General features: G+C 47.9%; 1 protein-coding gene across 1 annotated transcript; it reads left to right on the forward strand.

Annotated features, from left to right (window-relative positions):
- Window positions 1-13002: 13002 nt before the first annotated feature.
- LOC310866519 (uncharacterized protein) lies at window positions 13003-15570 on the forward strand (the record flags this gene model as incomplete). The annotated part of the gene is made up of 2 exons (XM_083776153.1): window positions 13003-13180; window positions 13876-15570. The coding sequence occupies 2 exons, from the start codon at window positions 13003-13005 to the stop codon at window positions 15231-15233; spliced, it is 1536 nt and encodes a 511-aa protein (XP_083632279.1). The 3' UTR covers window positions 15234-15570.
- Window positions 15571-16980: the final 1410 nt, after the last annotated feature.

Below are 16980 nucleotides of genomic sequence, written 5' to 3' on the forward strand. Positions count from 1 at the left end.
AAAAAGTACCGTTTCCGGACCCAGAATGGACACTGGACAAAGAGGCCTCCGCGAGGCAACTATCTGGACATACCCACACGTTCGGGGAGATGTCCTCTACCACACCACACTCTCCGCTAAGCGGGAGAGGTGTAAAATTCACAGCAGCAGACCTTCTACTGGGGTCAATGCTGACAAAAAGTACCGTTTCCGGACCCAGAATGGACACTGGACAAAGAGGCCTCCGCGAGGCAACTATCTGGACATACCCACACGTTCGGGGAGATGTCCTCTACCACACCACACTCTCCGCTAAGCGGGAGAGGTGTAAAATTCACAGCAGCAGACCTTCTACTGGGGTCAAGGCTGACAAAAAGTACCGTTTCCGGACCCAGAATGGACACTGGACAAAAGACGGCTCCGCGAGGCAACTATCTGGACATACCCACGCGTTCGGGGAGATGTCCTGTACCACACCCCACTCTCCGCTAAGCGGGAGAGGTGTAAAATTCACAGCAGCAGACCTTCTACTGGGGTCAATGCTGACAAAAAGTACCGTTTCCGGACCCAGAATGGACACTGGACAAAGAGGCCTCCGCGAGGCAACTATCTGGACATACCCACACGTTCGGGGAGATGTCCTCTACCACACCACACTCTCCGCTAAGCGGGAGAGGTGTAAAATTCACAGCAGCAGACCTTCTACTGGGGTCAAGGCTGACAAAAAGTACCGTTTCCGGACCCAGAATGGACACTGGACAAAAGACGGCTCCGCGAGGCAACTATCTGGACATACCCACGCGTTCGGGGAGATGTCCTGTACCACACCCCACTATCCGCTAAGCGGGAGAGGTGTAAAATTCACAGCAGCAGACCTTCTACTGTGGTCAACGCTGAAAAAAGTACCGTTTCCGGACCCAGAATGGACACTGGACAAAGAGGCCTCCGCGAGGCAACTATCTGGACATACCCACGCGTTCGGGGAGATGTCCTCTACCACACCACACTCTCCGCTAAGCGGGAGAGGTGTAAAATTCACAGCAGCAGACCTTCTACTGGGGTCAATGCTGACAAAAAGTACCGTTTCCGGACCTAGAATGGACACTGGACAAAGAGGCCTCCGCGAGGCAACTATCTGGACATACCCACGTGTTCGGGGAGATGTCCTCTACCACACCCCACTCTCCGCTAAGAGAGAGAGGTGTAAAATTCACAGCAGCAGACCTTCTACTGGGGTCAACGCTCAAAAAAGTGCTGTGCCTTGGGGCATTGACATGAAATCACTTTCTCTACGCAAGCTAAGTCAGGTCAAGGAGTTACCTCTAGCTTTGGAATGGGTGTCACTTGTGTGCGTTGATTGCATCTGTCTGTGCATTTATGCATTTGTTTGTCCTGACGAAACTTGATTATTTCTCGTATGACACGACATAGAAACTACTTGTGACTACTGTCTTTGTGTGCTGTCGAGCGGATGTTCTTTGCATCAGCTCAAAGGTATAGCCTGCTGTGTCATTCGATTCATTTGTCCAGATATGCCATTTATGATCTTTAAGGATGTACAATGACGCATATGGTGGCCTGTCGAAAAATACACACATACTGGTCAAAGCATACTCATTTTGGTGGTACAGACAGGATAAATTGAACGTTTTTGGAATTTTTGTGCCAGCTCTTAACAGGATAAGTAAGGTCTGTGGGCTGTTAATTACTTCATATGTTGATAAGCTCTTTTCCTGCTGACATGTTTCACATTGTTCAGATTGAGCAGGTAATATTTGTGCAATAGTGTCTAAGATGCCTTTTTGTGACACGTCAAGTGGCTGCACTATGAATTGTGACATGTTCTTTGTAGATGGTAAGGCCTTGTCACCACATTGAGTACAACTATACAGACTAAGACTTTTCAGGCAAAGCAGGTCATCTCCAAGGAAAGGAGACCGAAGTGTGTATTCTACAAATCTATTTAATATGGTGCATACTTCTGTCCTAGAACATTTCTGAGACACTAATGACACTGATGTGTTGGCTAGATTGAATTTCTCAAGTTTCCGTCTAAATGTTGAGTCCTGCGCTGCTGCTTCTTCAAGCCGTGTGTGACATTTTTTGATAGCAGATGTCTGTTGTAGAAATGTTAGAATTGGTAATGGTATAGCTTCACACATATTGTCATTTAGACTTTCATTGCATAAAACCACATCATCATCATCTTCTTCCAAATTGTCCTCCGTTATTGTTCTGTTAATTGCTTTCAACTGTCCAGGCACAGAATGTACAGATGTCTGTATGTTTTGCTTGAACAACTGTGTGGACACCACACATACTCAACCAAACTACTAGTTTGTGTATAAAATCTAATGGGTCATTGTGCATTCCTAAGGCCAAGTAAGATGCTATTCACTAGTTGTTGAGTGACACCACAGATTGTTTTGCAATCAAATGTGTGACCTGGATTTTGAAAAAACGCTTGAATGAGAGCTGCTAAATTCCCCGGCATAGATGACAACTGAACCATCGAAGTAGGTGTCAATGGTTTCAATTTATCTTGTACTACTTGTAGATGCAGTATACCCACGCGTTCGGGGAGATGTCCTGTACCACACCCCACTCTCCGCTAAGTGGGAGAGGTGTAAAATTCACGGCAGCAGACCTTCTACTGAGGTCAACGCTCAAAAAAGTGCTGTGCCTTGGGGCATTGACAATTATTTAATTAACGAATTAAATAACCTTATTTTATTCTGAAGGCAACCGGATGTCTTAAATTAGCTAGCTCTCAGACAGGAAGTTCTAAATTAGCTCATAAGACGGAGCCAAATATCTGTCTGAGAGTGGAGCCTGCCTGGCAAATGACATGGGGGGTCCTTTTTGTGGGCTTGGCCGAAAGTGGGCGTTACCAAAAGGTGGGCGTGGCCATGGCCGCCAGAAGTCTGTCAGATTTTGACAGCTTCAAATTAGTGTTAAACATAATATAACCCAATTGACTCCAGTCCTCTCTGTTTAATATATCTATAATGAAACTATATAAACTATGCATATACCATGAAGTGCTATGACTACTAGCTCTGGTCCATAGCTCTAATGCGTTTCATTTAGAGCTATGTTACTCTAAACTTCCCCGCTCGCATGAATGCAGACCAGCCTCTACTCTTTGGCGTAAATAAAAAGAACGTTTTTGCTACACATAAAAACAAAGGCGAGTTGTGTCATTAGAAAGCCTACTTTGGTAATTGGTTCTAGTTCTAGTGAACAGAAATAATAAATAAATAGACTTGGTAACCTAACTGTAGGGAGTGCAAACACATTAAAGAACCTGGGGGTTATCATCTATGAAAAGGCAACACAATGAGCAGAAAATAAAAATGAACCATGTAAATACAACAAATTGAGCAGAGCACTGCAGGGAGTTGAACCCCATTCCGGTAAACCAGAAGTACCACAACCAGTGCCTTGGTTTTTGTTTTGTTTTACGAGGTCCATTCGTTGAAATGTAAATTTTGCATTGCAACGGTAAAGTAATTTCACAATTGACATTGTAGGCAATAATTAATAACGGTATCATGGCACCAGGCCAAAGCCATGGGGATAGAGTATGTTTTGCACTCTGAGTGAGTGTGTGTGTGTGTGTGTCCGTCAGTTTGTTAACAGCTAATCTCCAGCACCATTAACCCGGTCGATGACAAATTTTGCACACACACTCCCTGGATGCCAACGATGAACCTCTGTCCCAAATTTTCCAGAACGGCCTGTATAGCACCACACATTTTTGTATGCCCTCCGAGACTATGGACTATAGCCTTTCGCTTTTCCGCGATTTAACCTTTTTTCAAATCGTGAACAATGATGAAGAATCGCGCACTATAGCATGCCACTTAATGACCTTGGGGTCATCAAGGTCATTGATATTGATCAATAACCTTGAGCAGTATAAATGACCTTCAATAAGACTAGTAAATGACCTTGACCAGTATAAATGACCTTGACAAGTACAAATGACCTTGACCAGTAGAAATGACCGTGACCAGTATATGACTGTGACCAGTATAAATTACCTTCATGAGACTAGTAATTGACCTTGACCAGTATAAATGACCTTTAGAAGACTAGTAAATGATCTTCACCAGTATAAATGACCTTTAGAAGACTAGTAAATGATCTTCACCAGTATAAATGACCTTGACCAGTATGCGGTCCGTGACCATGGACTATAGCCTTTTGCTTTTCTTGATTTTCACCTTTAAAAAATCCTCAACAATGATGAAGAATCGCACACTATAGCGCGCCGCTCAATGACCTGAGACCATGGACCAATGAATGAAATACAACACATTGAGCAGGGCACTGCAGGGAGTTGAACCCCGTTCCGGTAAAGCAGAAGTCCGACACCAGTGCCTTAGTTTTTGTGTTGTTGTTCATTTAAAGGTCCAGGTGTGCATACGCATGTGCCCCTGTGTGTGTAGGTGCATGTGTGCATGTGTGTGCACGCTTCAATGACCACTGTTGGACCCAATGGCGATCAAGGACCTCAGGGAGCCACCCATAATTCACAACGGTCACAGCGAACTCTGTTGCATCACAACTGGTGGCCAACAGTCGTAACCAACACCGCCACGACCCACAGGAGAATACCATCGCACAGTGGTATCAGACCAACCACAATCAGCCAGCCCTCAAACCAAACCCTTCGACCTAGAAGAACTCAAAACTGCAATGGGAAAGTTGAAACCCGGAAAAGCAGCAGGGATTGATGACATACTGGCAGAAATTATACAGCACCTGGAACCTAACGCAAAGACCTGGCTCGTGGGGATGCTGAACACATGCATGGCACAGAAAACCATCCCTTCTGTCTGGAGAAAAGCCAAAGTGGTTGCAATCCCCAAACCTGGCAAAGACCCATCATCCTCAAAGAGCTACCGACCCATTTCCCTCCTCTGCATCACCTACAAGAGAGGCTGCTACTCCAACGCCTCATACCACTCATAGACACCAAGCTGACTAAAGACCAAGCTGGTTTCCGTCCCGTCCTGTGCTGGACAGAGCTCAACCTCACCCAACACATTGAGGATGGGTTTGAGGGAAAACAAATAACTGGAGCAGCAACTGGAGGGCGAAGCAAGCACGCAGGCAGCTTGTGCCTGCCTGCGTGCCTGCCTGCCTTCCTCATGTGGAAGCTGCATAGTTGAGTTTGTGTGTGTGTTTCTTTTTCTGTCTTTCTTTCTTAGGACGAAGATCAAGGTAGACGCCGTTGGAAGGCTCAACACAAGCCGATGCCCCTAGAGATCCATCCCAAAGCTTCCCTCAGGGAGTCCAGCAAGCCAGCTAGCCAGCAAGCCCGCCCAGTCAGCCAACGCAGCCAGCCAGCTCCGCCAGTCAGCCAGTGTAGAAAGTCAGGCTGCCAAGCCAGCGCACATCAGCCCTTGCAGTCAACCATTGTAGCCATACCAGCCTTGCTCAGTCAGCTCAGCCAGGCCTCTCTCGAGGCCTGGCTCTCTGTCTGCCTGGCCCGGTCTGCCCCGCCCTGCCTTGCAGCAACAGAACCAGCCTTGCTGGCAAGCCAGCCAGCTCAGAATACGAGCTCAGCAAGCCAGCGCAGCTGGCAAGCACGCAGTTAGTCTAAACCAGTTTCAGACTGGCAGGCCAAGGCAGACAGACAGGAAGACCGAGGCGCCTAGGCAGGCAGACAGGCCAGGAAGGCAACAAAGTGCAGGCAGGGGGACTGTCCGGCCTAAGGCTGCGCTGCAAGGGTTGGAGCCTGGCCAGCTCCTGCTGGTCTAGACTGAGTGGCTGTGGCTGCACAGTAAGGCTGCGGTAACCTAGTCTGGGCTTGCTGCTGCACTGGCTTGCTCAGCTCGCATTCTGAGCTGGCTGGCTTTCCAGAAAGGCTGGTTCTGTTGCTGCAAGGCAGGGCAGGGCAGACCGGGCCAGGCAGACAGAGAGCCAGGCCTCAAGAGAGGCCTGGCTGAGCTGACTGAGCAAGGCTGGTATGGCTGCAATGGCTGACTGCAAGGGCTGATATGCTCTGGCTTGGCAGCCTGACTTTCTACACTGGCTGACTGGCGGAGCTGACTGGCTGCGTTGGCTGACTGGGCAGGCTTGCTGGCTAGCTGGCTTGCTGTGCTCCCTGAGGGAAGCTTTGGGATGGATCTCTAGGGGCATCGGCTAGTGTTGAGCCTTCCTATGGCGTCTACCTTGATCTCCGTCCTAAGAAAGAAAGACAGAAAAAGAAAGACACACAAACCCAACTATGCAGCTTCCACCTGAGGAACCGAGACGCGAGAAAAGAACTGAGCGTCACTTGGGATGGTCACAAACTCTCCAACCATACCCACCCCATGTATCTTGGAGTTACACTGGACAGGACACTCTTCTTCAAAAAAACACCTGGAGAACACAAAAGCCACGGTCAACACCCACAATAACATCCTGTGAAAACTAGTGAACTCCCAAGTGGGGCGCAGACCCACAAACAATCCGTGCAACTGCCATGGCCCTGTCTTTCTCTACAGCAGAGTATTCCTGCTCAAGCTGGAGCCGATCACGTCACACCAAATTGGTCGACACAGCCCTAAATGACACCTGTCGCATCATCACGGGATGGGTCAAGAAAACACCTGTCCCGTCCGTGCCTTTATGCGCTAGCCGGCACCTCCCCCCGCACATCAGACGACTGTGTAACGCTCAAGATGAATGGAAAACACAGGAGATAGACAGTGAAGTCTGGAATGAAATGATAGAGAACACCTCACACACAGTTTCCTTTCGTGGCTGTTTACATTCGAGGGTCGCCGGTCCTCTCAAACGGAACAGTTTAACGTCATGCCCAGGACGAAAAGATATAGAGAACACCATAATGACAAATGACAAATAACAGCAGGAAGGCATGGGCCACAATCCACCGTCTTGGCAAAGACCACACCACCCATAATTCACAACGGTCACAGCAAATTCTGTTGCATCACAACTAGTGTAGGTATTGGATGGAGCCCGCACACCACAGGTATAAGAAAGACGTGATGCAGAGGAGGTAAATGGGTCGGTAGCTCTTCGGGGATAATGGGTCTTTGCCAGGTTTAGGGATTGCAACCACTTTGGCCTTTTTCCAGACAGAAGGGGTGGTTTTCTGTGCTGTGCATGTGTTCAGCATCCCCACAACCCAGGGCCTTGAGTTAGGTCCCAGGTGCTGTATCATTTCTGCCAGTAGGTCATCAATCCCTGCTGCTTTTCCGGGTTTCAACTTTCCCATTGCAGTTTCAAGTTCTTCTAGGTCGAAGGGTTTGGTTTGAGTGATGGCTGATTATGGTTGGTCTGATACCACTGTGCGATGGTATTCTATGTGGGTCGGTGGCGGTGTTGGTTACAACTGTTGGCCACCAGTTGTGACCAAGACCGCCACCAACCCACAGGAGAATACCATCGCACAGTGGTATCAGACCAACCACAATCAGCCAGCCTTCAAACCAAACCCTTCGACCTAGAAGAACGTGAAAGTGCAATGGGAAAGTTGAAACCCGGAAAAGCAGCAGGGATTGATGACCTACTAGCAGAAATGATACAGCACCTGGGACCTAACGGAAAGACCTGGCTTGTGGGAATGCTGAACACATGCATAGCACAGAAAACCATCCCTTCTGTCTGGAAAAAGGCCAAAGTGGTTGCAATCCTTAAACCTGGCAAAGACCCATTATCCCCAAAGACCTACCGACCCATTTCCCTCCTCTGCATCACCTACAAGCCTATCCCGTCACACCAAATTGGTCGACACAGCCCTAAATGACACCTGTGGCATCATCATAGGATGCATCAAGACAACACCTGACCCTGTCCCAACACCTGTTTACATTCGAGGGTCGCCGGTCCTCTCGAACGGAACAGTTTAACGTCATGCCCAGGACGAAAAGATATAGAGAACACCAACATGACAAATAACAGCAGGAAGGCATGGGCCACAATCCACCGTCTTGGCAAAGACCACACCACCCATAATTCACAACGGTCACAGCAAACTCTATTGCATCACAACTGGTGTAGTTATTGGATGGAGCCCGCACACCACCAAAAAAAAGAAAAACAACATACTATAGTATGCCCTCCGTGACCATGGACTTTAGCCTTTCGCTTTTCTGCAATTTAACCTTTTTTCAAATCCTCAACAATGATGAAGAATCGCGCACTATAGCGTGCCACTTAATGACCTTGACCAATATCAATGACATTGAGCAGTATAAATTACCTTCAATAAGACTAGTAAATGACCTTGACCAGTATAAATGACCTTGACAAGTACAAATGACCTTGACCAGTATAAATGACCTTCACCAGTAGAAATGACCGTGACCAGTATATGACTGTGACCAGTATAAATTACCTTCATGAGACTAGTAATTGACCTTGACCAGTATAAATGACCTTTAGAAGACTAGTAAATGATCTTCACCAGTATAAATGACCTTTAGAAGACTAGTAAATGATCTTCACCAGTATAAATGACCTTGACCAGTATGCGGTCCGTGACCATGGACTATAGCCTTTTGCTTTTCCTTGATTTTCACCTTTAAAAAATCCTCAACAATGATGAAGAATCGCACACTATAGCGCGCCGCTCAATGACCTGAGACCATGGACCAATGAATGAAATACAACACATTGAGCAGGGCACTGCAGGGAGTTGAACCCCGTTCCGGTAAACCAGAAGTCCGACACCAGTGCCTTAGTTTTTGTGTTGTTGTTCATTTAAAGGTCCAGGTGTGCATACGCATGTGCCCCTGTGTGTGTAGGTGCATGTGTGCATGTGTGTGCACGCTTCAATGACCACTGTTGGACCCAATGGCGATCAAGGACCTCAGGGAGCCACCCATAATTCACAACGGTCACAGCGAACTCTGTTGCATCACAACTGGTGGCCAACAGTCGTAACCAACACCGCCACGACCCACAGGAGAATACCATCGCACAGTGGTATCAGACCAACCACAATCAGCCAGCCCTCAAACCAAACCCTTCGACCTAGAAGAACTCAAAACTGCAATGGGAAAGTTGAAACCCGGAAAAGCAGCAGGGATTGATGACATACTGGCAGAAATTATACAGCACCTGGAACCTAACGCAAAGACCTGGCTCGTGGGGATGCTGAACACATGCATGGCACAGAAAACCATCCCTTCTGTCTGGAGAAAAGCCAAAGTGGTTGCAATCCCCAAACCTGGCAAAGACCCATCATCCTCAAAGAGCTACCGACCCATTTCCCTCCTCTGCATCACCTACAAGAGAGGCTGCTACTCCAACGCCTCATACCACTCATAGACACCAAGCTGACTAAAGACCAAGCTGGTTTCCGTCCCGTCCTGTGCTGGACAGAGCTCAACCTCACCCAACACATTGAGGATGGGTTTGAGGGAAAACAAATAACTGGAGCAGCAACTGGAGGGCGAAGCAAGCACGCAGGCAGCTTGTGCCTGCCTGCGTGCCTGCCTGCCTTCCTCATGTGGAAGCTGCATAGTTGAGTTTGTGTGTGTGTTTCTTTTTCTGTCTTTCTTTCTTAGGACGAAGATCAAGGTAGACGCCGTTGGAAGGCTCAACACAAGCCGATGCCCCTAGAGATCCATCCCAAAGCTTCCCTCAGGGAGTCCAGCAAGCCAGCTAGCCAGCAAGCCCGCCCAGTCAGCCAACGCAGCCAGCCAGCTCCGCCAGTCAGCCAGTGTAGAAAGTCAGGCTGCCAAGCCAGCGCACATCAGCCCTTGCAGTCAACCATTGTAGCCATACCAGCCTTGCTCAGTCAGCTCAGCCAGGCCTCTCTCGAGGCCTGGCTCTCTGTCTGCCTGGCCCGGTCTGCCCCGCCCTGCCTTGCAGCAACAGAACCAGCCTTGCTGGCAAGCCAGCCAGCTCAGAATACGAGCTCAGCAAGCCAGCGCAGCTGGCAAGCACGCAGTTAGTCTAAACCAGTTTCAGACTGGCAGGCCAAGGCAGACAGACAGGAAGACCGAGGCGCCTAGGCAGGCAGACAGGCCAGGAAGGCAACAAAGTGCAGGCAGGGGGACTGTCCGGCCTAAGGCTGCGCTGCAAGGGTTGGAGCCTGGCCAGCTCCTGCTGGTCTAGACTGAGTGGCTGTGGCTGCACAGTAAGGCTGCGGTAACCTAGTCTGGGCTTGCTGCTGCACTGGCTTGCTCAGCTCGCATTCTGAGCTGGCTGGCTTTCCAGAAAGGCTGGTTCTGTTGCTGCAAGGCAGGGCAGGGCAGACCGGGCCAGGCAGACAGAGAGCCAGGCCTCAAGAGAGGCCTGGCTGAGCTGACTGAGCAAGGCTGGTATGGCTGCAATGGCTGACTGCAAGGGCTGATATGCTCTGGCTTGGCAGCCTGACTTTCTACACTGGCTGACTGGCGGAGCTGACTGGCTGCGTTGGCTGACTGGGCAGGCTTGCTGGCTAGCTGGCTTGCTGTGCTCCCTGAGGGAAGCTTTGGGATGGATCTCTAGGGGCATCGGCTAGTGTTGAGCCTTCCTATGGCGTCTACCTTGATCTCCGTCCTAAGAAAGAAAGACAGAAAAAGAAAGACACACAAACCCAACTATGCAGCTTCCACCTGAGGAACCGAGACGCGAGAAAAGAACTGAGCGTCACTTGGGATGGTCACAAACTCTCCAACCATACCCACCCCATGTATCTTGGAGTTACACTGGACAGGACACTCTTCTTCAAAAAAACACCTGGAGAACACAAAAGCCACGGTCAACACCCACAATAACATCCTGTGAAAACTAGTGAACTCCCAAGTGGGGCGCAGACCCACAAACAATCCGTGCAACTGCCATGGCCCTGTCTTTCTCTACAGCAGAGTATTCCTGCTCAAGCTGGAGCGGATCACGTCACACCAAATTGGTCGACACAGCCCTAAATGACACCTGTCGCATCATCACGGGATGGGTCAAGAAAACACCTGTCCCGTCCGTGCCTTTATGCGCTAGCCGGCACCTCCCCCCGCACATCAGACGACTGTGTAACGCTCAAGATGAATGGAAAACACAGGAGATAGACAGTGAAGTCTGGAATGAAATGATAGAGAACACCTCACACACACAGTTTCCTTTCGTGGCCGTTTACATTCGAGGGTCGCCGGTCCTCTCGAACGGAACAGTTTAACGTCATGCCCAGGACGAAAAGATATAGAGAACACCATAATGACAAATAACAGCAGGAAGGCATGGGCCACAATCCACCGTCTTGGCAAAGACCACACCACCCATAATTCACAACGGTCACAGCAAACTCTGTTGCATCACAACTGGTGTAGGTATTGGATGGAGCCCGCACACCACAGGTATAAGAAAGACGTGATGCAGAGGAGGGAAATGGGTCGGTAGCTCTTCGGGGATAATGGGTCTTTGCCAGGTTTAGGGATTGCAACTACTCCAGCCTTTTTCCAAACAAAAGGGATGGTTTTCTGTGCTATGCATGTGTTCAGCATCCCCACAAGCCAGGTCCTTGCGATAGGTCCCAGGTGCTGTATCATTTCTGCAAGTATGCCATCAATCCCTGCTGCTTTTCCGGGTTTCAACTTTCCCATTGCAGTTTCACGTTCTTCTAAGTCGAAGGGTTTGGTTTGAGGGCTGGCTGATTGTGGTTGGTCTGATACCACTGTGCGATGGTATTCTATGTGGGTCGGTGGCGGTGTTGGTTACAACTGTTGGCCACCAGTTGTGACCAAGACCGCCACCGACCCACAGGAGATGTGCTGTGAGTTTGCATATCTGCTATTGTCCAGCATAGGACCGTTGCACAGTGAAGTATAAACAAGGCTTTAGGATTTATAAGTCGTTTTTAGAATATAATAGAATATTCACTCCAGTGAATAGCATTTATCCATTTAGATAACTTTTTGATGTTATTTAATTACTTATTTTTACACAGAAACATAATGTGTGTCTTTACAATAACTGTAATGTAATAATAATACTAATAATGTAATGTAATAATTATTAATTAAATAACCTTATTTTATTCTGAAGGCAACCGGATGTCTTAAATTAGCTAGCTCTCAGACAGGAAGTTCTAAATTAGCTCAAAAGACGGAGCCCTGATGACGTCGTTTTTTCTTGCTTTTGAAAGAATGAAATGAAAGAAAAAAATCATCATACAAATAAAGTTAAACACCAAACAAATAATTATTATGTAGACAAATTAATTCAAAACAAACATAATATACATTATATTTTTTTATATTTTAAAGTGCTCAGATCTTTGTCTCGAGCCCGCCTACTGTATCCGGTACTTAAAACACGCGCGCGCGCACACACACACACAAACAATATGTTTAACTCTCAGATAATATACGGACGGTAGGCTATTCCTAATATTTATATATTTTTGTAAAATAGCAGATCTTCAAGCTCATGTGGTGTTATTTATATTGGGCTTGATTGGCTGTTTATTTATCTCTCTCTCTTGCCTTGCCAGTCACTAAGGCCAGTCACCATGCCAGTGTTGCCATGTCCGCCTATTATAAGCGACCTTTGGCTTGTTTGTAAAGTTGCTTCCCTTAAGTTGTAACTGTTGTTTAAAACATTTTCATGTCAAGGAGGATCCCCATGTATTTTTCACCCCGCTGCAGTCTTGCAGACTAGACGTGGTCTCACGGTCCGTGAGCCAGGGCGCTAAACAAATATCGCAGCCATTGCTCCATTAGATTTCAATTTGCTCATCTGTGGAGTGTCTTCTTTTGGGCTTGTTTAGTCTCTCGGGAAAGACTGTTGATGGCAGCAACTATTCAAAGGAAAAGAGGGCGTTGTTTTACTCTTCTTTTCTTTTTTTTTGCCAATGGGTTCCCAGATTGAGGCTTGTTTAGACCGAGTTGCTTATTTCTCACACAAAATCTGGCAACACTGCCACCAGCACGACCACCATTTTGGGAGTCAAAAAAAAAAAAAGAAATCTCAAGCGGTCCCCACTACTCCACACCACCACACACACACACACACACACACACACCACCGTCCACCAGTGTACCACCACCCGTGGGTGTGGAGGAGGAGAGGGTTATGGTTCACACGTGCGTGGTGGCCGGCTGCAGGAACAGAAGGACCCCGGGCACCACGCTATCCTTCTACCGCTTCCCCCGGGACCCCGAGAGGAAGCAGCGGTGGATCGCCGCCGTCAACCGGGAGGGATGGGTGCCCAACGACGGTAGTCGCCTCTGTAGCACTCACTTCGTCTCAGGTAGCCTGCACATTAGCCTGCGTACACACGTCACCCGCAGTAAAAAAAACAAAAAACAAGACGCATTTTGTAATGTAGGCTGTGTAGTAGCTAGCCTGACTGACTGTACTGTACTGAGTGTACTCCACTGTTTCCCAAACAGTGGATCGGGACCCAAATTGGGACCTTTTTTTCCCCACCACTCGAGTATGCTTTTATTTCTTCTGGCCAAAATGGATGACAGGGTGAGTTTAATTCCCCTGTAATTTTGACGACCATTAGTTGGACCATCGATTGATTGATTGATTGATTGAAATACTTCAGAGTTCAGTTTGCAGAAAAAAAGCTACGTACAGTTCAATACAAGGTCTGCTATTAGGATTTACAACCCAAGAAAGTCTATGGCTTCTTTCCATTGGAGTCCTTCAGATTAAATTAATTGGCTCCACTAGAGACTTCCCTCTCCACCCAGAATTGTTATTTTGATCAACCTAATTGCCTGTTATCTCTCCTTCAGTACCAACATCAATACAGCTTGGAATTGTGAACAAAATTCTATCCCAATGACAACAAAGTTTTGTGTCTGTCTGAGAGACTAAATCTCATCAAATGGCTCAAATTACAAATAAATAATGGGCCTTGACATGAAAATGGTTGAAATTAAAACCACTGCCTTTGACCACCACGCTTTTTGTTCTTCTCTCCAATGCGTCCAGGTAAGCAGGTGAAGAACCCACGGTCACCAGATTATGTCCCCTCCGTGTTCATCACGGTGTCCTCGGCGGAGATGAAGGAACCAGGGGCTTTTGAACCGCTAGACAAGCAGGAAGCGCAGGTAGAGGCCGCCAATGCCTTGCTGTTCCTCCAGGGCCAAGGCAGGTCATTGGTGGGGGAACACGGGCAGACCCAGGCACGTGAAGAGGAGGAGGAGGAGGCAGGGGATGAGGGGAGTGCTTCCTCGTCTGCCAGCAGTGATGGAGATGACGATGAGAATGACGACCTGGAATTGGCGAGCGACAGCAAAAGGGGAAAGTTTGCCCAGAGGTCGTCGGACGTGGTGCCGTTGAACTTTGAGGACATCCTGAAAGCTCTCAAGAGAGAGAACCAGAATCTCCGAGAGTCTGCGGAGAAGATGTCGCTCTCGGAGACCTCACTGAAGAACGACGCGGAGAAGGTGAAGTTCTACACGGGTCTTCCCAACTACTTTGTGTTGGAGACCGTCATGTGGCTTCTGGCGCCCCACATGGACGGCATGAAGAACGTGAGGCTCACCAAGTTCCAGCAGCTTCTCCTGACTCTCATGCGGCTCCGCCTGGACCTGCGCAACCAAGACCTCGCCTACCGCTTTGGCGTGAAAGTCGGTACGGTGACCAGGACGGTCCACCGGATGGTCAACATCATGTCCTCCACCCTGGTCCCCACGGCCGTTTTCTGGCCCTCCAGGGCCGAGCTCCGAAAGAACCTTCCCGCTGCCTTGCGCTCCGCGCATCCAGACTGCGCTGTCATCATAGACTGCTTCACTGTGCCCTTTGAGGAGCCCGTTTCCCGGACCAACCAGCAGCAGACGGCCTTGCTGCTTACACCTCCGTCGGTTCACCAGGGGGCAGGCAGTAGTTCCAGTAACATACTGAAGTACCTGATAGGTGTGGCCCCTCAGGGTGTGGTCACCTTTGTCTCCAGGGGCGTGCTGGGAAGTGTCAGTGACAAGAATCTGGCCGAGGGCTGTGGCTTCCTGTGCAAGCTCCTCCCTGGCGACGTCGTGCTGGCCAATCGGGACCTGGACATCGGTGAGTCTGTGGCCGCCCGTGGGGCTCTGTTCCAAGCGGCTGGCGAGGGAGGAGGAGGAGCTCTGCTGATGGACACATGTTCCCCAGAGGCAGTGAGCGTGCACCGCCACGTGGAGCGGGTGATCTCCATGGTGAAACAGAGATATGCCATGCTCACTGGCCCCGTGGAAAGCCCCTTCACCGCAGCCTCGGAGCGCTGCACGTCCAGCCTCTCCACCTTCGATAAGATTGTGCAGGTCGCCTGTGCCTTAAACAACCTGTGCATCTCTGCTGCACCACTGGAGTGACGCAGACTGCATTCTGCAACCCAGTCGCCAGTCAGGCACGTTAGATCCCCTCTAGAGCTTTGGAACTGAATAAGCATACTGCTCACTACGTCACTAAGTGAACACTACATGTTAACTGCAGGAAAACATTTCAACTCATACAATCCAGTTCACGCGATCACATGTGTGATCTCTGTGTCCTATGCCAGTTCATTCCATAGTTGTGAACATGAACAACTCTCCCCAAACCAGACAGACACCACATGAAGTATTGTCATTAAGGTATACAACTCACTACAGCTGTTCAGCAACACATGAAGATTTTGTTTATGGGCCAATGGAAGATTTGTTTAATCCTTCACAGTTTATCGAGTAAAAAAAGTGTGCTTTCTTCTTTGCGTACGGTGGAACTTGGGGAATGCAGGGCAGTGAGGAATGGAATGGAAATGAAAACACAAACAATAACCTGCAATAAAGCAAGGCTGCCCCGAGCACTAATTAAATGGGCTTCTGAGCCATAAGATTATGAAAGATATCAACCATCATTTAATGGGAGAGAAAGCTTTTCATAGCACATACTATGCAAAACAAAAGGGGGGGGGGAGTTGAATAATTGTAGCACAATTCTGTTTAAATTCTAAAAATCACAAATTGTGTGACGTGACCGGCGCTATTATCGTCATACATCATCATACATCACATTCCGTGCTCAGCAACAAATCAAATTTGGTACACACATACGCACAACGCTGGGCATACGAGGTGCTAGCGTCCCTCAAAACGTACTTCAGCCTCCAGAATAAACAACAAAAATAATTGTCATTTCTTTACTAATGTCTTTACATTACTAAGCTGTTCCCTTTTCAATTAGAGCTGTACATTACTGTGACATCACATATTTGAGGAAGAACAGACCCCTCACCTGTGGGCATTTGGGTAAGAACTGTCCACCAATATGAACTGAACTGTCTTGATGCACAGGAACACCCTTTGAGTATTGAAAGTCAGCTGTACATGCTATCACACTTCTCTGCATAATCGTAACGGTATATTTGGAATATAAAATAGCACCATTTTGTGTCAAAGGGACTAAAGAGAAGCCTTTGACATTGATCACTTTTGAAAAGGCTAGGCTATATGTCCCGGGAAGGATTCTGCAAAGATCTTTTCACTGACAAAGAAACATCATTGACAACATTACGCTTTGCTGTGGTGATCTCATCAGGGGTTTTTGGCACTTGGAGAATGTACTGTAGACGTATGGTGGTTGGAATTCCATCGCCTTGGAGGGATGTGTTGGCATGTTTCGCAAGTTCTGTCTTTGCTTTAATAATTAAAGTTGAATTGATCGTTGCGTTTAGGGACCTTGATTGTATATTCATGTGTATCAGACCTTTTGTGTTTGTGACAACATAAGACTGCAGGGTAGTTTAACCACATTAACCCTCTATTTTGGGTACAAATTTTGGGTACAAATTCTAAAAAATAGCCTAGTCCTAGAATTATTAACTAATACAAGTCAAGTCAATACAATCTGGTGTTGAGCAGCTAAAATATCTACAAGCTCACAATGCACCGCAAATCTGCGATGCAATGCTTTGTGCGCTTGTAGATAATTGTCTTGTCCGGCTTAAAGTGGCTAAAGAAGTCGTATCAAGTGACGGATCAAATGGATAACTGCAGAAAAGATCAATAATTTGATTAATTTATACATTATATAGTTTGCAAGCTTGAACTTGGATATTGGTTCTCGCTGATGCCTTCTCTG

The sequence above is a fragment of the Protomyctophum parallelum genome (genome assembly GCF_964188405.1).
Source record: "Protomyctophum parallelum genome assembly, chromosome: 11".
Classification (NCBI taxonomy): Eukaryota; Metazoa; Chordata; class Actinopteri; order Myctophiformes; family Myctophidae; genus Protomyctophum; species Protomyctophum parallelum.